Source organism: Macaca mulatta, chromosome 6 (assembly GCF_049350105.2).
Source record: "Macaca mulatta isolate MMU2019108-1 chromosome 6, T2T-MMU8v2.0, whole genome shotgun sequence".
In the NCBI taxonomy this organism is placed as follows: domain Eukaryota; kingdom Metazoa; phylum Chordata; class Mammalia; order Primates; family Cercopithecidae; genus Macaca; species Macaca mulatta.
In genome coordinates, this window is record NC_133411.1 from 64,665,183 (window position 1) to 64,687,035 (window position 21,853).

Consider the following 21,853-nt stretch of genomic DNA (forward strand, 5'->3'; position numbering starts at 1 on the left):
AACATATCTTCCTTGACCTCCTACCTTTTCTCCTCATCTGCTCTTTAAAAAATAATTGTACCAGACTCAAATTGATAGTCTTCTAAGATTTTCATTCACTAACTCAAATTGCTAGTCTTCTAGAATTTTCATTCACTACCAAGTTAACTTGCTTACTAACTTGAATTGTCTTATCTCTTTTAGATTTATTTTAAAACCCTACCAATTTTAAGAGTCATTGCATTTTCTGGATTGTCTGCATGGCTGTTTCTCCACTGTCCCCCTCTCCGAATTCTGATGTATATTTGACTTGTCAGGATTATATTTCCTCCTGGCAAGTTTTGACTTCTGTTGCAGTTTGACATTTTCTTAACCTGTCGTGCTCATGATTGTTTCCATGGCTTAACAAAGTCTACATATTTAGTTTCATTCTCGTAGAAATTTGTTGATTTCTCTGTTCATATATTAACACATTTAGAAGGAAGAACTGTTCTTTTTCCAAATTTGGACAGAATATCTCAATTCTGTTATTGAGTGATGATGTGCTCAGTAATGTGTATTGGATTGATTTATTGTGGTACATTAGTAATTTGAATGTGGTAATTTTTAACAGAATCTGCAGCTACATTTCTGAGAGACATGAGTGTGCCAAAGAAACACTATAACCAAGCTTTTCACTGCTGCCTTACTTTCTTTCTGGGACTAGGCAGATGTAAAGAGATGATTTAGAAAACCTTTTCTCGTTTTATCTTTTTCTTAGTGTTTTGATGATATTTACCCATATATAGACATGGCCACCTGAAAGTTTAGCCTTAGTGTTTTACCTTAAATATGTCAGTGACTTCAGAAACTGTTGAAGTACATCCATAATGTTTGTATGTTAGTTTAAAAGTAAAAAAGACTTGCCTGGGCATTGTGGCTCATGCCTATAATCCCAGCACTTCAGGAGGCCGAGGTGGGCAGATCACTTGAGGTCAGGAGTTTGAGACCAACCTGGCCAACATGGTGAAACCCCATCTCTACTAAAAATGCAAAAATTAGCTGGGCATGGTGTTGGGCGTCTGTAATCCCAGCTACTAGGGAGGCTGAGGCTGCAGAATCGCTTGAACCTGGGAGGTGGAGGCTGCAGTGAGCTGAGATCCTGCCACTGCACTCCAGCCTGGGTGACAGAGTGACACTGGGTCTCAATCAAAAAAAGTAAAAACACTTTTCCTGCAAGGCAGTTTTCTCAAATTCATATTTGAGAAGTCATATTCTTGTGACTATTTGTGGTCAAGAAAGATGCCTTTTAATCATAAAATAATCTTGAATTGAGTTTTTTAAAATGTACTTCCTGTAAGAAGACAAATGAGAATCTTTTCCTTCACTTAATAATGTATTCTCTGCTCATAATAATGCCCTGGTCTACATTTGTCAGTATTTTATGCAGACATTGTTTTATATGTTCCAGTGGTGTCTGAAATTTATAGCACACTGAGTCTGAGTAATAATTTACTTGGAAATCCCTTCAGGTTTATTCAGTATTCAGTAGAGGATCAGTTGCTTTAACTATATTCATACATTTTGAGCATATAAGAACATTTAGTATAGGAGAACTGTACAGTTAATACACATTTTTTGATTCACTTTTCTTCTCTAAAGGGAGATTTGGGCTTGTAATTTATTTCATAGACAGTTTCAAAGGTAACTGACTGCAAAAAAAATTCATACAGAGTTGCCATTTTTAAGAATGATTTGATACTGACTAGTAGTTCTCTGCCTTTTGTAAATTCCTTCTTCTTATAGTTGCCTCATGATTGTTAAACCAATCTCTTACAAATTTACTAATTTGGAAGTAATAAAACCTTTTGAATATTCTTCCTTTCCTCATTGAAGTTCTTTACCTTTTCTCTTTGAAGTTATTTGCATGTCTCTAGAGGCACTAATTTACGGTAGAAGTTGTTAAGGACTATGTTTGTCCATTAGGAATGATGGTGTAACATCTGCATGGTGTTACTTCTTAGATCTTTGTTGATTAGAAGTGATAACCAGCTACTCTGACTCTGACTCTGACTCTGAATCAGGGAGTGTTTATCAAGCCTGTGACATCTGTTGTTCTGGGTGCTTTGTTCCTAGCTGCAGGACAGGGAAAAGGCCCTGCCCTCAAAGAAGTTACCCTTTCCTTGTCTAGTTCAGCCAGTGATTGTGTGTTTATAATATGATTATCTATTAATACATTGTCTTATTTTAATTTTGGTTAATTTTATATATATTTTATATATATTTTATGTTTCTGTACTGTGTTCTAGTTTTCAAAATCCTATGATTGTGCTGGATAATACTTTTAATTTTAAAACTCAAGTGGAGTGGTGTTTTAATGGAAACTAATCCATGATTTAGGGTAGATGGATTTATTGTGCATGACCATGTGGATATATGATAAATATGAGTCGATCAGAATCACTAAGGTGGTATTAAACTGCTTATATGTATTGTTTATAATTAGTTGTGTTATTGTCTTTGTTACTTGACTTCCATATTACTTAACTGTTGATGTGGTTAATCAGAACATGAGCTTTTTGAGGGTGAATTCTGTGCCCATATCTCTCAAAGGCCTAAATAGGAAGGTTTGCACACAATACTTAAAATAGTTTTTCCGCCGATAAAGATTTCTGATACAGATTCAACATACTATAAAACTGATTTCAGCCGGGTGTGGTAGCTCATGCCTGTAATTCTAGCACTTTGGGAGGCCAAGGCGGGTGGATTGCTTTGAGCTCAGGAGTTCAAGACCAGCCTGGACAACATGGAGAAACCCCATCTGTACAAAAAGTACAAAAAAATGAGCCAGGTGTGGTGGCTCGCGCCTGTGGTCCCAGCTACTCAGGAGGCTGACGCTGGAGGATTGCTTGAGCTGGGAAGTGGAGGTTGCAGTGAGCCAAGATTGCGCCACTGCACTCCAACCTAGGCGTCAGAGCCAAACGCTCTCTGTCTTAAAAAGAACGAATCAATCCTGTGTTCTGCTAAAGAGAGGATATTTACCCTGTGGGGAGATGAAAGTAGTAGTGCCTGTTTCTTGTTATAAATAAATAGAAGTTGTGCCGTCTTTAGTTCTCAGGGTCAAACTTGACTGAATAGAACCTGGAATGAAATCTTGTGGGAACTAATTTTCAGAATGTGAGCCATTTTTATACATTGTTACTTCTTATGTAAACCTACCTGTGTTATAAATGTTGCATCACATAAAGATGGAAGATTCCCCCTTCCAATGGTTTATTTAATCCTCCTTGCTTAGAAGAAGGAATAGGCCAACAGTTGGCAAAGACTGTATAGTCTCTGGAAAAACTGTCTTACTGGAAAATAGAATTGTCTTAGTATTGAGATAAAAGATGGTTTGGTTTTGGTTTTAGTTTTGTTTGCAATCTAGGTCAACAGATTAAAAGTACTTGTACATATTCATTTTCCTTTTGTTCTTAGAAGACACAGACTGTGAAGTCACTCCTCTGAGTGTAAGTCATAGTGTTTTTTGCATACAGACTTTATCACCTTGAACATGTAACTGAACCTCCCGTATCCTTTGTCTCATCTGTAAAATGGAGTAGTAAGAGCCGTGTCTCAAGAGAATTGACTGAGTAGCCCATGTGGCTGTTAGCCCTGTCCATGGAAAGGAATCGTCAGTCTTCCTGTTTCATTATGCTCTCCTACCCTCAGTTACTCAGGAGAATTGACTGAGTAGCCCATGTGGCTGTTAGCCCTGTCCGTGGGAAGGAACTATCAGTCTTCCTGTTTCGTTATGCTCTCCTACCCTCAGTTAAGTCATTCCTGCTCCTGCCCTTTACCTGGAACCTTACACTTTAAGGGTTCCACAGTGGACTACGATTGTTTCGGAAGCTGGGTCCTCCGTTGCTCTCCTCTTTCCTCAGTAATATGGCTTATGAGTTTGGTAGCGTGTGAATTTCTTCTGCTATGAAGGCTTCATGAGTAGACTTTAGTTAGCTCTGAATTGTGCCTGTCCCAAATAATCTAATGTATTTTCTAGGGTTCCTTGAAGTTCCTTGGACACTAAGAGAATCAAGATATGGAAATCTTTATTTATACTAAGGTTGAATCTCATTGACTTCCAGAAGGGCTTTCTACGAAAGATCATTAGAGTCTTAGTTGCCTCTATTGCGATGAAATGCTCTAATAATGAAGAGAATTAATATGCTTTTTAAATTATTATAATCAAATAGTCATTGTTGTAAAAACTTACAAAACTTCTTTGTATTATCATCATATAGGTATCAGCACAAGTGCTGACTTCTTGTAAAAACAAACTCAGATTGGACAGTGAACACTCATAGCAGCAGAGAGCACAGGCTCTTCAATCAAACCTGTGAGAGTTTGAATCTAGCCCTGCCCTTCACTTATAAACTGTGTTACCCTGCGCATAACCTAGCCTCCCCAAGCCTCTGATAGAAAAGACTTCACAGGGTTGCTGGAAGGGTGCAGTAAATTCATACATGTAAAGCACCAAATCCATTGTCTGGCATGTAATATAATTTTTCTGTGATGACACTCTGGCAGTTATTTCTCCGTTATCACTAGTTGTTGACAAACAGTATTTCCTTCCTAAAGATGAGCCATTTAATAACTTAAAAATTACATTAGACTGGTAGGATTATTTTTGTTTATTTTTTTGGAGATGGAGTTTTGCTCTTGTTGCCCAGGCTGGAGTGCAATGGCGCAATCCCGGCTCACCACAACGTCCCCCTCCTGGGTTCAAACGATTCTCCTGCCTCAGCCTCCCGAATAGCTGGTATTACAGGCATGTGCCACCACACCCGGCTAATTTTGTATTTTTAGTAGAGATGGGGTTTCTCCATGTTGGTCAGGCTGGTCTTGAACTCCCAAACTCAGGTGATCTGCCTGCCTCGGCCTCTCAAAGTGCTGGGATTACAGGCGTGAGCCACTGCGCCCGGCCAGGATTCTTATTTTTAAGTGTTTATTAAACGTCCCCTGTGTGCCAGGCATTGTGTAGAACTAATGTTTCAGTCAGACTCTTTGATGTTGCAGGGAACAGAGATGGGTTAAAATTTATTTCATTCCAAATTAAAGAATCCACCAAGAAGTTTCCTCCATTGTACACTTGGCTCCTGGAGAACTAGTCATTCATTATCCAGGGTGGTACAAAAGTGGCTGTCGTCATCTAACAGCTTATCAAGGGACCCAGGTACAAGTGTTAGGTTGGCTTTTGTTACTTCTTCATCCCTGTCTTTCTTCTAATTTCTCTCTCTTCTCCCTTATTTCTGTCTCAGTGTTTCTACTTACTACCTTGCTCTGTTTCCCTGTTAAACGCCACTCTTCCTGCAGTGACACTATTTGTGTGTTTTACTTTCAAACTCTCAGAAAGGGAGATCTGACTCAGGCATACAATACCATTCAGTATAGAAGGTCATTGGACCAAGGAACATTCCTGGACCAGGCAGCTATAGACGGTGGGATGGATTCAGATGTTTAAAGCACCTTAAGCATTAGCTACCACCCTTAGGACTGGGCAGACCCTCTGGCTTCCCAGAAGGGGGCAGTGTGTCAGGTACCTTTTTTGGCCCATCCAGGACCCTGGGCAGTGTGATAGAACAATGAATGAGAGGTAACTTATCCTGAAAGAGCTCACAATGTGGACAAGGAAGCAGATACTTAAACATATACTTAATTTTATGATATAGTTAATATTTACCATGCAGGGAGAGAGCGGCTAACTGCCTTAGAATGGTGGTAGGAAATTCTTCATTGAAGCCATATTGAGATGGCAAAGGATATTCCTGGCAGGAAAAAGAAAAGTCTTCTGCAGAGATGGGTGCAAAATATCATAGTATATTTATGAAGTTTTTTTGTGCTATGAGAAGAGGGCCGTAGTTGGTATTTAAGGGGCTCCAGGAAGAAGGTCTAATTTATGGTACTGATGAAGATGATTAGACACAGAACTAGGAGAAAAAGTCCTCATAGAAGAGTAGAGGAGAGACCTACAAGAGAGTTAGCACAATCAACAGTGGCTGACACCACATTATAAAGGGAGGACTGACTACAGTTTCCCTGAGAAGGGACCCTGAAGCATCTTGAGTTTTAGCTGGTGAGTTTTGTAGGTCTAGGAAGAGTCTAGGACTAGAAACCTAACCTCAGGGAGTAAGCGTTCTTGAAGTTCTATGTCAGTCACAAATTCATTCTTAGGAATGTCTAGAAGCCAAAACCAAGAAACCTCATGTTTCCTAAATAAACAGGAAATGAAGATAAAGCTTGATCTGTAACAGTTCTTAAGTTTCTCATATTTTTCTAACCACAATTTTGTTTATTTTTAAGTCTTCAAAGTAGTTTCTCAAAACACATTGTTTTGCTAAAAAATCTGTTATTTTTTTTAAGGTCAGAAGTATATACGCTATTATTTAAAATAGATATGTTTCTTGGTAATGTGTGGCAAAAATAACTCCCTGAAACATGCATGTTTAACCAACATGAATTGGAGATGGCTCTCATCTCCCAGTGACTTTACAGCTATCTGTTTAGATTAGCTTTGGTTAAAAAAAGGTTTTTTTCCTGCTATGGCTGTGATATATTAATTGGATGACAAATCACTGCTATATACATCCATACATACACATACACACTCATCTGGTAAAAATAACCCTATGTATGCCTGGTTTAATGGAAGATTATATGTTAGGATTATAACAAAAACAATACAAGTATGTAAAAAAAAAATTTCAGAGTTTGGTTCCATTTCAGAGAGAAATTAAATAGAGTAGATATGATTTATTCCTGACAAATATAATAGGATTTACTGTATATTTCATTGATTCAAAGATCCCAGTGGTTGTAAGTTGTACCATTATTCTATATACCATGAAGGAAAAAAAAAAACCTGCCAGTTAAATTACAGTAACATTTGATTGCAAGAGGCATTCAGATTTCAGATATTAAAATGTGAAAAAATACAAATTTTAGAATTAATGACATATAATTATTACAAAGAGACTAGGAAAAACACTTTGGTTTATATTTGCAGATTAACTTAGAAACAGTGAAAATTGTTCTGAATAACATCTAAATTGTAAATTTAGTCTTAATTAAATACAGAATTATTAAAAAAGTTAATAAGAATAGTCATTAAAATTTAAAACTAGGAAGGCTGTAGGACTGCCAGAGTTAATAGGTGATCATTCACTTAATATATGTTCATACCTATTATGAGCCAGACATGTTTAGATGTTAGGTGTATAGATGGATATAACACGTGGTCCCCTCACTCAAAGCTTACAGTTCATAAGAGAGGAACATTTTGCAAACTGCATTAACCATGTTAAAGGAAAAATACAAGTGCTGTGAAAGAATGGAACTGGGAGTTCTTAATTGAAATTGGGAAAGTCTGAGGAGTTGAGGAAAATCTAGAGAGTGGGTAGAAATTAGGTAAAAAGTAGGCAGAAAAGGAAGCAGCCTGTCCAGAAGCCCTGAGTAGGAAAGATTGTGGGGTTATTGAGGCAGTGAAGAAGCGGGGGGGGGGGGGCAGGTCTGGTGACAGGAATTGAGGTGAGACCACATGGTGCAGGGCTACTTAGGTTGGGCTGAACATTTTGGATTTTAGTCTAAGCCCGGGAGAAGCCACTAGAGGATTTTAATGGAGGAGGTAACCCTGGCTGCACTGTGAAATCTGGGTAAGATTCAAAGTTAAAGAAGCCTTGTTAGGAGCCTGTTGCTAATTCAGACCAGGTAAGAGCAGCTTGACCTGGGTGGAAGTGAGAATGGAAGACATGTTTTTTAGAAGATTATTTGCCCATATTATCAAAAATCTTCATTTGTGTACATTTTTTACCCAGCATTTCCATTTCTGGGTGTTTATTCTAAAGAAATAATTTAGGCCAAACGTGGTATAATCCCAGCACTTTGGGAGGCTGAGGTGGGTGGATCACCTGATCTCAGGAGTTCGAGACCAGCCTGACCAACATGGTGAAACCCCCGTCTCTACTAAGAACACAAAATTAGCCGGACGTGGTGGTGCATGCCTGTAATACCAGCTACTTGGAAGGGTAAGGCAGGAGAATCACTTGAACCTGGGAGGAGTAGGTTGCAGGGAGCCAGTTGCGCCATTGCACTCCAGTCTGGGCAACAAGAGCTAAACTCCATCTCAAAATAATAATAATCTCATAGCCCTTAAACGTAAATAAGGTAAAACAAAATTTAAAAAAGAATCTCAGATGTTTGTAAAAGTTCAGCTACTAGAATGCTTATCCCTATTATTTATAATAAAAGAAATTGGTCTAAAAGATTATAGTATTTTCAAACAAATGGAAAGGAAGGAGACAAATTAGACTTTAAGGAGGCCACGCCATCCAGGAAGATTTGTTTAGACAAGGAACGTCCTTTGTGTGTTTGACTGGGGGCCAGGAACAGAAACTGAAAATCCGTAACAGAGAAGAGATACTCCTGAAACAGATTTGCGGGAAGAGAGATAGCTAGGACCAGAGGAAAGACGATCGAGCACCTTGGTCCAGGAGCGCAGGAGTTTCTGGTATAAAAATGCACTGCGGTTCCACTATGAGGCTTATTTTTTGGGAACTAGCCTAGGAACCAAACCACCTCTTGCAACATTGTTACTGGAGGGGGAAAGTGCTTTTAATACTAAAGACTTGAAAGTGAATTTTTGGTATGCAGTCATCACATAAATTCAGTTGCCTACAAAGCTGAGCCTCCTGGAATAAGTACCAACTGAGCAGGATGGATTTTTTGGAAGACACTTTATCCCCTGTGTTCCTCACCCCACCTTCCTTTCTCTCCCTTCCTCTCCCTCCTTTTCCTCCTCCTCCTCCTTTCTTCTCTGCTTTCTTCCCTTCTCTCCATCCCCCCTTCCTCTTTCCTTCTTCTCCTCCCTCCCTCTCTTACATTCTTCCACACATCCCCTAACATTTATATTTTATAATCAGCATAAAAAGCAGCCAAGCACGTATAAGTAAATGAGATAATCCTCCTTTTTTCATACTTTTTGAAAATCTCATATTGCTTCTATATAACTGTGTGTGTGTGTGTGTGTGTGTGTGTGTCTGTAAGGAAATATTTTACTCTGTGGTCCTAATGCCCATTTGCAAGTTTCAAACCAAATGTTATGTATTCTTTGTATTTCTAAAAATATCTAGGCCAGTCGCTGATACAGAGGTGTTTAATATTTTGGCTTCTACTTTCCTCACAGTCTTGATGCTTCAGTGAGACCAGTTAACTGTTTCCTTTCTAGTGAATATTTATTTTTAAGTAGTTTCTTCTTCTTTTTTTTCTTTGGCTGATTCTCTGAAGATTGTACTTCATAGTTGTGATTAGCTGGAAAATTCCTAGAGGAGTTTGAATTTGTCTTTTTAGTAAACTTGAGGTTCTTGTCTTGGGTATTTCCTTGAGTATTTCCTTTTCATATCAGTGTAGAAAAACTGTTGTCTAGCTTTATAAACTTTTCAAAATAGTTACTGAAATTAGCTTAGTATTTGTAAAGTTGTTACTAATCCCAAGGTGCAGTTGCTTTAACTGCATGCTTATGAATCAGGTTTTCAAATCTGTGCATATCGTGTATGCGTGTATGCTCATGGGGATGTGGGTATATTTTAAAATTAGTGATTTTCGTGAGCTTGATGCTTTGCCTATTAGGCTTCGTAGAGTTAATTCTCAAATGGTTCTTAGTTTAGAGATTGTTTTATTCTGGTAAATCCACACCATTTAATGGAGTAAAGATCAAATGTTTGTACTGATAATTTTTATTCTTTTTAGAGTACCCCAAGTGCTTGTCAGAAATCACTGTTCTCTGAAAATAAAAATTTAATCATGTAGGCTATGAAAAATTGTTTTGGGATCATAGATGATGTAGTTAAGTTTCACTTCACTTATTAAATATTTATTGAGCTTATTTCAGATAAATGAGCATATCCACCAGATTCTGTCTGTATTGACTTAATGTATTGGAAATCCTGGGATAAAAGCGTAATAATACACCCTTCTAAATATTTGTTATATACTTGGGTGGTAGAATTGAAAACAATGCAGTCTTAGTGAATATATTTGTTAATACGGTGCTTAATGTCTTGGGATTCATTTTTTTAACTACAGTGGAACAAAGGTCTGCATGATATATGTCAGTAGTATATAATTCAGAATCATTTCAACCTTTAAGTCATTTGGGGTTTTTAGCAGTTAGCTTTTTTATTACATGTCCATTGGAAGTATAAAATAGAACCATTTGTTCTTGGAAATTATCTTTCATATATAAATTTCTCCTTTTCTTTGTTTCTCCATCCATTTTAGTCGTGAGATGGAGAATAAAGAAACTCTCAAAGGGTTGCACAAGATGGACGATCGTCCAGAGGAACGAATGATCAGGGAGAAACTGAAGGCAACCTGTATGCCAGCGTGGAAGCACGAATGGTTGGAAAGGAGAAATAGGCGAGGGCCTGTGGTAAGTGGCTGTGGGTTACCAGCTGTAAGGAAGAAAGCATAGGAGGAAATGGAAAAGTAAGCATAAATAGATCCTCTCGTAAGCTTTTCTTCTTCATTTTAAATGTAGTAGTTTTAATTACTTGATATTGCGGTCATTTGGAAGAAACCGTAATTAAAACTACGCTCATTAAACAACTTAAACTGTTCTGGGAACTTAACTGTTGTGTTTGGTGGAGAGGTAAATGCTTAAACCAAGACTACCCTCTCATGTCAGTATCTAAAATCCTTTCATTGGAGTTTTATACTGTACTTTCTAAATTTTAAAAAGAATTTTTCCAGTTTGTTTTAGATGTTTTATCTCTAAGACAGGATCCAAGGATCTTAATTTCAGAAATCTTCTAGGAAAGAAAATATTTAATTGCAGTAATTCATAAGTGTAATGATTGGGTTTTTACATGCATGTGTAAGATGTGCATTTCTCCAACTTTGTTACAATGTCAGCATGTTACCCTCATTTGACTTGAAAAAAAAAAGTTTAATAGACCCATGGAGATTAAGATAAATTAAAAATGTATGGGGTTTGATGAAAGAAAATCTAGAGTCCTAGATTTTAAAAAGCAGGGATATTCCATCCTTTGCTATAGGTATAAGAATATATATTCTTACAAGAATACCATCATGAAATATGTGTCTTCATTCTTACAAAGGAAGAAGTATTACAGTATCCTAGCACTTACCTGTATCAGCAAGTTTGTGTTTATTTTGTTCTTTTAAAACAGATACGGCAACTTAAAATTTATCTAAACTTTGACAAGGGTCTAAAGTACACCCCTGCCAAATGATTGTCTGCCCTGCATTCATCCCATATGCCTATTTAAGTTTAGATGTAAATTAATTAGATGTAAATAAAAGTAAAAATGTAGTTCCTCAGTCTCACCAACCACATTTCAAATGCTTAGTAACCACATGTGGCCAACGGCTACCCTTTGGGCAGTGCAGTTTTAGCACATTTCCATTGCCTCAGAAAGCTCTCTTAGATGTGTAGTACTGACTCGTGTCTGACTTAACTTCATAATCCCTGCGGCTTTCGATATCCTCATTACTGAGCTGCAGTCTGTCAGGAATATTTTCCCCGCTGGTTCTAATTCTAACCCATGGAATTCTACAGAATAAATCTAATTGTTCCTTTCCATACCAGCACTTTAAGTTACTATGGGCCCATGAGTCTTTGTCTTTACAGCTAAGTTTCTACATTTCTTCCATTTATTACTCATGTGAGGTGGTGTGGTGGGAACCCCTCACCATTTTAGCTATTTGTGCCAGAAGATGAATATGAAGAAATTAAGGATTTATCTTAGAGAAGAGAAAGTGCTGTTGAAACATCTTGTAGAAGGTTGGCATTAAAAGGGCGTATTACTACTCAGTTAATATAAAGAACTTTTAAACAAACAGAGCCATCTGAAGTTTGAATGTGCTGCTTTCTGAGCTCCTTTAGATGGAGGCGTTCAAACAGAGCCTAAATCTTTTGAGAATACCGTAGGGCATAAATCATAACTTTTTAAAAACGAGCCAGCCGTTTGTTTTTTATTACGTATGAACTAAGAATATCCATTTCTCTAAGACAGAATTTTAGTGTTCACTTTCTAGCAAATACGTACCTTGTCTGTATGTAAGATATGCATGAAGAGGGAGGAGATGTGTGGAATAAGATGCATAGCACAGTCCTTAAGCTTAATTATGCCACTCTACATTTTATGGTTTACAGATTTCATATTATCCTTAAGAAGTTTACTGTTTACTTGGGAGGTCTGATTCTGTTTTTATACTTTAAGTAAGTTGTGTCAAATCATTCTTGAAACATAAAGTGTAAATATCTCCAAATGGGAAAATTAGACTTATATGTAATAAATAGAGTAGTACATGAAATATCACAAAGCAACTTGTGACTAGGTGCCAAATGTGTGGGATGGGCAGAAGAGCAATAGGGACTTAGGAAAGAGAAAGAATGTCATGCTGGTAGACTTCAGGGAAGTTTCATAAAAGGAAGAATTTTAACTGAGTCTAAAAAAATGGGTAAATTTTCCTCTTGTGAAGGTGTACTCCTGGGGTGCTGCAGGCTGGAGATGAGTATTAAATTAGGAGGAGAGTGAGTGGAAAGCACAGGAGGAGGAAGGGTCAGGCAAGTTTGGTGAACACAGCAACTGGCTATAGAACAGGAGCAGTGGGAGAAAGTCCAGAAAGGTCTGCAGTTGTACAAGGCTGTGGAGTTTGGCCTTTGGTCATGGCTAGATTAGGTCTGAAAGCCTTAATTAAAAAAAAAAAAAAAAAAAAAAAAAAAGGCAGGTCTTCTAAACTGCATTTCTGCCTGAGAAATTGATCTTTAAAATTCTAACCTCTTTTGGTTTTCTGAGATATATGTCTAACCTATTGTTGTAATATAACGTAAAAAACCACACACACACAAAAGCAGGGCAAAATGATTGCATAGTCATCAAACTATTTGAAATTATGCCCAGTGTTGTTTCAAGGTTCTACATTTTGTCGAAACAAATAAAAACATACCGAGGTCTTTGATCTAGTAGTTGAATGAGTTGACTATAGAAGTTATGAGTGCTTATTTTTCACATTTGTTTAATAACCTTTGATTGTTACTTTTGAGTGTTAAATGAGTTAGGGTATATAATAACAAATAATACCATTTCTGCAGTTTTGTATGCATTACAAAATTGTAAGGGAAGAGGTTGCATTTTAACTAGTGTTAAATCCTAAATGACTGAAATTTGTGTAGGTAAAAATAGTCTTTTACATTAATAGCTTAAAGTAATAATAAAAGTTGATATGTTGTCTGGTATACTGGTATATTTCATAACAAAAGCTCATTAAGTTTATTTCCTAGTCTATGATATTTACATTTACTTACCTTTTATATTTTTAAGTAATCAAAATACTTGGAATACTTTGATTCAGGTGGTAAAACCAATCCCAGTTAAAGGAGATGGATCTGAAATGAATCACTTGGCAGCTGAGTCTCCAGGAGAGGCCCAGGCGAGTATGGCTTCACCAGCTTCCAAAGGCCGACGCAGTCCTTCTCCTGGCAACTCCCCATCAGGTCGCACAGTGAAATCAGAATCTCCAGGAGTAAGGAGAAAAAGAGTTTCCCCAGTGCCTGTAAGTTAATGTTACAACGGATATGTTAGTTTTTATAATTTTTAGATTCATTTATAACAGAGAAAAGACTGGCCAGCCATCTGTTAGAACATCAGTTTTTAAAATATGATCTGCAGACCCCTGAGGATGGAGGGAGGGAGGCAGTTCCTGAGACCCTTTCTGGGGTCTATTAGGTCAAAACTAATTTTGTGATAAAACTGTGATGTTGTTTGCCTCTTTCCCTGCATTGATATTTGCAGTGGTGGGTAAAACTATTGGTGCCTTTTCCCAATTTAAGGCTACAGCTGTAGAAACTATATTCATTATTGCTATGTATCAGCCATTAAAGAAAAAAAAAATGGCAATTACACTTGATAATGCCTTTGACAAGGAAATAGAAATTAATTTTATTAAATCTTGACTCTTAGTAAATACATGCCTTTGTAATAGTGTGTGTGATGAAATGGGATGCATGCATAAAGCACTTCTACATACCAAAATACAATAGTTTCTCAAGGAGAAGTATTTGTGCGGTTGTTAGAGTTGCAAGCCGAACTAGTTCTTTCATGGAACATTAAATGAGTGACCAAAAAACTATGATTATTTAGATTTGGGTATTTGGAAGATATTTTTCTTAAGATGAATTAGACTGTCACTTCAAGAAAAGCAACTTAAGGCCAGGAGCGGTGGCTATAATCCTACCTCTTTGGGAGACTGAGGTGGGCGGATCACCTGAGGTCAGGAGTTCAAGAGCAGCCTGGCCAACATGGTGAAACCTCATCTCTACTGAAAATACAAAAATTAGCCAGGCATGGTGACAGATGCCTGTAATCCCAGCTACTTGGGGGGCTGAGGCAGGAGAATCGCTTGAACCCAGGAGGCAGAGGTTGCAGTGAGCCTAGATTGCACCATTGCATTCCAGCCTGGGCGACAACAGTGAAACTCCATCTCAAAAAAAAAAAAGAAAAACAACTTAAATATTTTTTCACCAGTGTTAAAAGATGAGATGTCAAAACAAAAATTAGAATTTTAGAAAGCTGCTATCCACCACTATGAGCTTGACAGCTTCCCAGTGCTTAGACTTTTCTGATAAGATTGGTGATAGCAAATGTGATTCTTTTCATGCTATATAATGAAATATGTGAACATTTGGAAGATCTGCTTAACTTAACCAATATTTTCCACATGATCAGTGTATTATAACAACAAAATCATTCATAGGTAAAAGATACATTCAAAATGTAAAATAACACCATTTGGATTTTTAATGTGCCAGTAGGAAAAGTTTGTTGATGTGGTTTCAGATTCCACATTACAACTGCCTTTAAGAAACTGTGTTTTGAGCTTTGGTATAGTACCAAAGAATATTCATCATTATTTGAACAGGCGGCCAAGTGCAGTTGCTCACACCTATAATCCTATCACTTTGGGAGGCCACGGTGGGCGGATCACTTGAGGTCAGGAATTCAAGACCAGCCTGGCCAACATGGTGAAACCCCGTCTCCACTAAAAATACAAAAATTAGCCAGGCATGGTGGCAGGCACCTGTAATCTCAGCTACTTAGAGGCTGAGGCAGAGAGAATTGCTTGAACCCGGGAGGCAGACGTTGCATTGAGCCGAGATCACACCACTGCTCTTCAGCCTGGGCGACAGAGTGAGACTCCAAAAAAAAAAAAAAAAAGCTATTAAAATACTCCTTCCTTTTACATCTGCGTATCTGTGTGAGGCCAAATTTCCTTTCATATACTTTAATCAATACATCATATCACAGCAGATTGAATGCAGAAGCAGCTATGAACATCTTAGCTGTCTTCTATATTAAGCTAAACATCAAAGAAATTTGCAAAAAGATAGGTGGTAAATTCATGTGACAGAGAGACTTCTAGTGGTGGAAATGCATGTTAAGACTCCTGTCTCCACTAAAAACTACAAAACAGTTAGCCGGGCATGGTGGCGGCCGCCTGTAGTCCCAGCTACTTCAGAGGCTGAGGCAGGAGAATGGCATGAACCTAGGAGGTGGAGCTTGCAGTGAGCTGAGATGGCGCCACTGTACCCCAGCCTGGGTGACAGAGTGAGACTTCGTCTCAAAATAAAATAAAATAAAATAAAAAAGACTCACTTTCTAACTTTGAAGAACAAATGATTGATTGGAAAAATGGTTGAGATAGTGACCACAAGAGGAATTTGGGTTTTTGTTAAGATCTGGAGTTATTAAGGTACATCAGTTCATTAAAAAATACATTTAAAGCAAAAACATTTTATAGTAAAACCTGATGCCCAACAGTGGTTGTTGGCTATATGTTAAAACACCTTTAAATTAGTTATTAATTTTTTTTAACTTAAAACTAATCAGTTATTATCTCATGAATCTGCAGATTGGGCAGGGCTCAGCAGGCTCAGCTTCTTCACTCATGCCTGTTGCTTCAGCTGGGATACTCGAACACTTGGGGGGCTGTTGGCATCTCTTCATCCTAGCATGAAGACTTTTAAAATCTCGGTCATCCCCATAAATGTTGATAAATATCTGGCTGAGAGAGACAACTATGTGGTAATTTTATAAATTATTCTATAAACATTTGAGTTCTTTGAAACATCTAATATGAACCAAAACAAAAAGCATAAAAAGTATGTATCATAAGCAGGCAGAATGCTGTGTCTAGTAGTAAAAATTAAACATCCAGCTTTCTGGGATCTATTGAAGGCTTTATTAATCTTCTTTAACTGGAAATTTACAAACGCTGCCGTGGAATGCCTCCCAACATACACTCTGCAGACTCTTAATAAAAACAAATTTGTGGAAGCTGACAAAAACTCTCCTATGGTGAGGGTAATATATAACACTCTCACTGTACTAATTTTCCTAGGACTTGGTCTTTACATCAATGTCCAGTGGAAATTCCAGTTTTTTTGGATACCTAATTAAATAATTAAGGGTAATAAATGTTCGAGTGATTCTCCTGCCTCAGCCTCCCGAGTAGCTGGGATTACAGGCGTGTGCCATCACACCCGGCTGATTTTTTGTATTTTTAGTAGAAACGGTTTTCACTGTGTTAGCCAGGATGATCTGAATCTCCTGATCTCGTGATCTGCCCGCCTCGGCCTCCCAAAGTGCTGAGATTACAGGCATGAGCCACCACGCCCGGCTGGATAATAGTTTCTTAATTAAGAAATGAGAAACATACCTAATGAAAAAAAAATGTTGTGAAGTTTCAGAGTGGCAGAATCACACCACCCCGAAGAGCCCCTTCACCAGATGGCTTCTCACCATATAGCCCTGAGGAAACAAATCGCCGTGTTAACAAAGTGATGCGCGCCAGACTGTACTTATTGCAGCAGATAGGGCCCAACTCTTTCCTGATTGGAGGAGACAGCCCAGACAATAAATACCGGGTGTTTATTGGGCCTCAGGTAGGATTTGTCACCATTTTATTTTATTAGTAGTAGTATATGGTACTACCTCAAATTTATATACTATAATGTTCTTAAGTTTGGATCACTTAATTCCCTTTAGTAGACAAAAGTAAACTTAAAATGTATTTTAGGCTAATATTTTTCTTTAATGTATTTATGAGGTTTTTACTATCTTAATATACCATAGAATAGAAATTTGATCTATTTAATAAATTCAATGGAAATGAGAGATTAAATTATGGAAATAGTTGTAGATTTTTCTTATATACAAAGATAATGAAGAATATGAATTAATAGAAACTTTAGTATAAAAATTTGGAAATAGTGTAAAGTGATGAATTTAGAAGTTCTAATGAACCACGGATGTATTAACCTATAGGTTTTCTTTTTAACTCTTCAGAACTGCAGCTGTGGACGTGGAACATTCTGTATTCATCTGCTGTTTGTAATGCTCCGGGTGTTTCAACTAGAACCTTCAGACCCAATGTTATGGAGAAAAACTTTAAAGAATTTTGAGGTAGTTTTTAATAAATGCTTAGAGTAAAATTGTCAGCATATTCTTATGATATATTCTTAAAGTTTCTCCTTCTTTAAGTTTAGGCAGTGACCTTTTGAAAGGTGTGAAGGTATGTAAGAATTAGTTGATGCTTATAAATAGTTCTCATGAGATATTTACTAAACTTTTTCTTCTAGCTTGAAAAAAACAACACTGACCTGCCGTATGATGTTGTCCTTAGTAAACTATAATGTGTTTTTATTTTTGAAGCTCTTAAATCAACTTTAGGAAAAACATGCAAATAAAAGATAAATAGCTCAGTCTCTAGAACTCTTCATATGTATAATTATGGCACAAATATCACTGTTACTGTCTTTTTCCAATGTTAGGTTGAGAGTTTGTTCCAGAAATATCACAGTAGGCGTAGCTCAAGGATCAAAGCTCCATCTCGTAACACCATCCAGAAGTTTGTTTCACGCATGTCAAATTCTCATACATTGTCATCATCTAGTACTTCTACATCTAGTTCAGAAAACAGGTTAGTACTTTTTAAGGATTTCAAAGCATTAATCCAGTGTTACTTTTAATTTTAGGGGTAATTTTTTATATCTACTTGTTAAGTTGCTCTAAAATGATTTAATTATTGAATCTTGGCTTTCAAGTTAAAATCAAGGGTGAAGATATTAAAGGTTCTCTGGGCATGGTGGCTTGTGCCTATAATCCCAGCATGTTGGGAGACTGAGGCAGAAGGATCGCTTGAGCCCAGGAGTTCAAGACCAGCCTGGGCAACATAGGGATACCCTGTCTCTACAGAAGTAAAATAATTAGCTGGGAGTGGTGATACCTGTAGTCCCAATTATTCAAGAGGCCAAGGCAGGAGGATCGCTTGAACCCAGGAGTTCAAGGCTCCAGTGACCTATGATTGCACTACTGCACTCCAGCCTAGGTGACAGAACAAGACCCTGTTTCTTAAAAAATATGTGGGTGTGTGTATGTGTGTATATATATATATATGTTGTTAAAGGTCATGTGAGTGTGTGTGTATATAGACATTTTGTGCTAAAAATTGCAGTATTCATGTGAATCTTGTTTCTGTTCTGTATATCGCTTTATTGGTGTTAGTGTAAAAATTAGATTTTTAAAAATTACTCCACAAAGGAAGTGCTGCTTCTCTTACCAGGGCACCTTCTATGTTGTTCCCGAAGTGCCCAGTTTGAGAAGCACTGTTCTGAGCGGTTAAATCCTGTCTTTATCCTATCGATCTGTTAAGCATTGTAACTACCTCAAAGTTAATGAAGAATGAAAAGTGACAGGGCCGCAGCAAGAGTGCGGTGAAGAGGAGAGAGGTTTTCTTCATCTGTGGAAAAAGTAAATGTTTGGATTTTCTTAATTTTGATTAAATGAAATAATTTTAGAATCCTAGAGTTTTAGGAGTTTTTGGACATTGAAGATTTTCTAGTTGGCATGGTTCAGTGACAGCGGTAAGTGAAGCCAGGAGGTTATGCAGTTCATTTGAGGAAAGGTATAACCAGAACCTGGGTATCTTTGTTTTACCCCTCATCTCTTCTAAATAAAATGAAAAAAATTAGCTTTATTTCTCCAGCCTGCTGAACTCCTAGCCCCAAGCATTCCTCCCACCTCAGCGTCCCAAAGTGCTGGGATGACAGGTGTGAGCCACCACACCCAGCTCCTTTTTCCTTTTGAGTGACATTTCTGTAACTTTTTATTGTGGGGAAAAATAACAGATGCTTAAAACCAAGTAGCCAAAGTTAAAATAGAAAGTTTCTCTCTGAGGTTAAAAAAAAAAAATTATTTGGATTCACATATCCATGGGGGGGAGCCACAAAAGTTATCTTGATTACTGAGATTGTACTATGTAGATGGGTAGATTTTTGTTTCGTGTAACCACTATTTTTGTATCTAAAATCAATAAAAAGAAAATACAGAGGAAGCGTATGTGGAGATCTGATTACATACAATTTTAAATGGTATGCCACAAACAATAATAAAACAATTAGGATAAACAAATTTAAAATTCAATTGAAAATGAAGGGCATAAAGAGAATATGCACCAAAAAAGAATTCTAAGGGGCTAAGAAACACAAAAACTGTTCATTCAACCTGATAACTAAAGAAATGTTCATTTTTTAAAAAAAGATACCAGTTTTTATTGAAATAATGGAAGACTTTTTAAATGATGTCATTTAGTTATTGTAAGGATGTGCTTGATTGTATATAAAGCAGTATAGGCTTTGAAGAAAAAAAGTAATATGGCTTTTAAAAACATTTATATTCATTGATCCAGTAAATGTTCTTCTTAAGTAAAAGTTTAATCTGAGAAATGCACAAGCCTTACATATATCATATATGACTGTTTCTCATAGTATTATGGTGAAAAATTAGAAACAATTTAAATATCCAGTAGCAATTGAATGATTAAATTAGTGTATGCCCATGTTACGAATGTCATGTAGGCATTAAAATTATGCTTTTGGAGAACATTGAATGACCTGGGAAAATGTCAATAAGTAAAACCAAATCTAGATTATAATAATATATTATGCATGAACCCAGTTTTATATAGGAAAGGTATTACAGGTATGTAAAAATCGGAAGAATAAGAACTTCACTGGTTATTTATAGGAGGGGTTATTGTAGGTAACTTTTTTTAAACTTTAAATATTTTTTTAATATTTTAAATTTAAATATTTTTTAAGTATTAGTTTAAAAACTACTCAGCTCTGCCCTTATAGCCTGAAAATAGCCAAAGACGATATATAAATAAATGGGGATGGCTATGTTCAGTAAAACTGTATTTACACAAGTAGTCCACAGGCTAATTTGTTTTCCTTATAAGTTTGTTACTCCCTGCTCTATACTCATGTAATTTTGCTTCAGAAAAAACTATGCTAAAAAAAATCTGAAATGTCAAAAAAAAAGGTATACAAAGATGTTTGTAATGGTTTCTTAAAATGTAAAAATATGGAAACAGCTTATATGTCCAACATTAATGGATACTTAAAACAGGATCTTTCTAGTCAGTGGAAAATTATGGCGGCATTAAAAATTATGTGGTGGAAGCAACCTAAGTGTCCATCAATGGATGAATGGATAATGTGGGATATACACATAGTGGAATATTACTCAGCTTTACAAAGGAAGGAAGTGTGCTACAACATGGATGAACCTTTAGGACATTATGCTAAGCAAAATAAGCCAGTCACAAAAAGAGAAATACTGTATAATTGCACTTACATGAGATACTTAGTCAAAACCATAGAGACAGAAAGTAGAGTGACCCTAGGTGGGAGGATTACTTGATCCCAGGAGTTCCTGACTAGCCTGGGAAACATAGTGTGACCCTGTCTCTACCAAAAAAAAAAAAAAGAGAGGGAGAAAAGAGAAGAAAAATTAGCCAGGCATGGGTGGCATGCGCCTGTGGTCCCAGCTACTCAGGAGGCTGAGGCAGGGGGATCTTTTGAGCCCAGGAGTTCGAGACTGCGGCGAGCTATACTTGTGCCGCTGTACTACAGTCTGGGAGACAGAGCAAGATCCTGTCTCAGAAAAAACATAGAATGGTGGTTGCCAGAGGCTGGAGGAAGGAGATCGTGAAGAATCGTGTTTAATGGGTATAGGGTTTCAGTTTTACAAGATCAATACTGGAGACACATAGTGGTGATGGTTGCACAGCATGAAGGCATTTAATACCACTGACCTGTACACTTACAAATGGTTAAGATGGTAGATTTTATGTTATGCATATGTTGCCACAACAAAAAAAAAAAGAAAGAATTATGTATATGAAGAGTTGAAGTGCAATTTTATAATAAAAATTTTTAAAATATGAAATAGTGCATATATATATACATAAATGATCTGAACAATGCTTACAAAATATGTACTTGGAAAAAAGATGGACAGGAAATACCCCAGAATGGTATTCTTTTTGTTGTCAGAGAAGTATTTAGTAAGTTGCACTTGTGATTTGACTAAATTGTGAAACTTTATTTTCCTCTTATGAATAAGCTTAATTTTGGTGTAATTATATGAAGAGTTAGTTGACCTTGGATTATTTTTGCCATGAATATTTTTATTATAGATAGTTGTATACATCATTTCTGTAATGCTACTGTTAATTCTTCGTTACTAATGCATGCATATTCTGACAGTTTTTCCGCATCCTAAGTAGCTCTACAATTAGGAAAAGAGAGGGGGCAGGTACATCAGGAGGGAGAGACTAGTAAGTGTGCCTTCATCTCAGGAATCACCCATGATGACTTTGCTGACTTGTTTGATTAGCTTTTTTGGAAAGCTTTTTGTGCATTTGGGGAACTGGTTATTTTGCTGCTAGTTACTCAGATCCATTTTTTCAGGGAAAAGTAATTGCCGTTTTTGCC

At 36.9% G+C, this 21,853-nt stretch overlaps 1 protein-coding gene and 1 non-coding gene across 4 annotated transcripts in view; both read left to right on the forward strand.

Moving 5' to 3' along the window:
* The window catches only part of MAP3K1 (mitogen-activated protein kinase kinase kinase 1), a 77,084-nt gene that overhangs the window by 30,616 nt on the left and 24,615 nt on the right, over positions 1-21,853 (forward strand). For all 3 annotated transcript variants that reach the window (XR_013418347.1, XM_002804368.4, XM_078004742.1), the window contains exons 2-6: positions 10,270-10,420; positions 13,369-13,569; positions 16,757-16,957; positions 17,361-17,477; positions 17,846-17,994. Coding sequence is in view for 2 of the 3 variants with exons in the window: in XM_002804368.4 (XP_002804414.3) it covers positions 10,270-10,420; positions 13,369-13,569; positions 16,757-16,957; positions 17,361-17,477; positions 17,846-17,994 (819 nt within the window). In the remaining variant the exon portion in view is untranslated. The remainder of the gene's footprint in view (positions 1-10,269; positions 10,421-13,368; positions 13,570-16,756; positions 16,958-17,360; positions 17,478-17,845; positions 17,995-21,853) is intronic.
* Positions 10,814-10,922, forward strand: LOC114679190 (small nucleolar RNA U13). The gene has a single exon (XR_003730863.1). It is a non-coding gene; the product is annotated as a small nucleolar RNA U13 (small nucleolar RNA).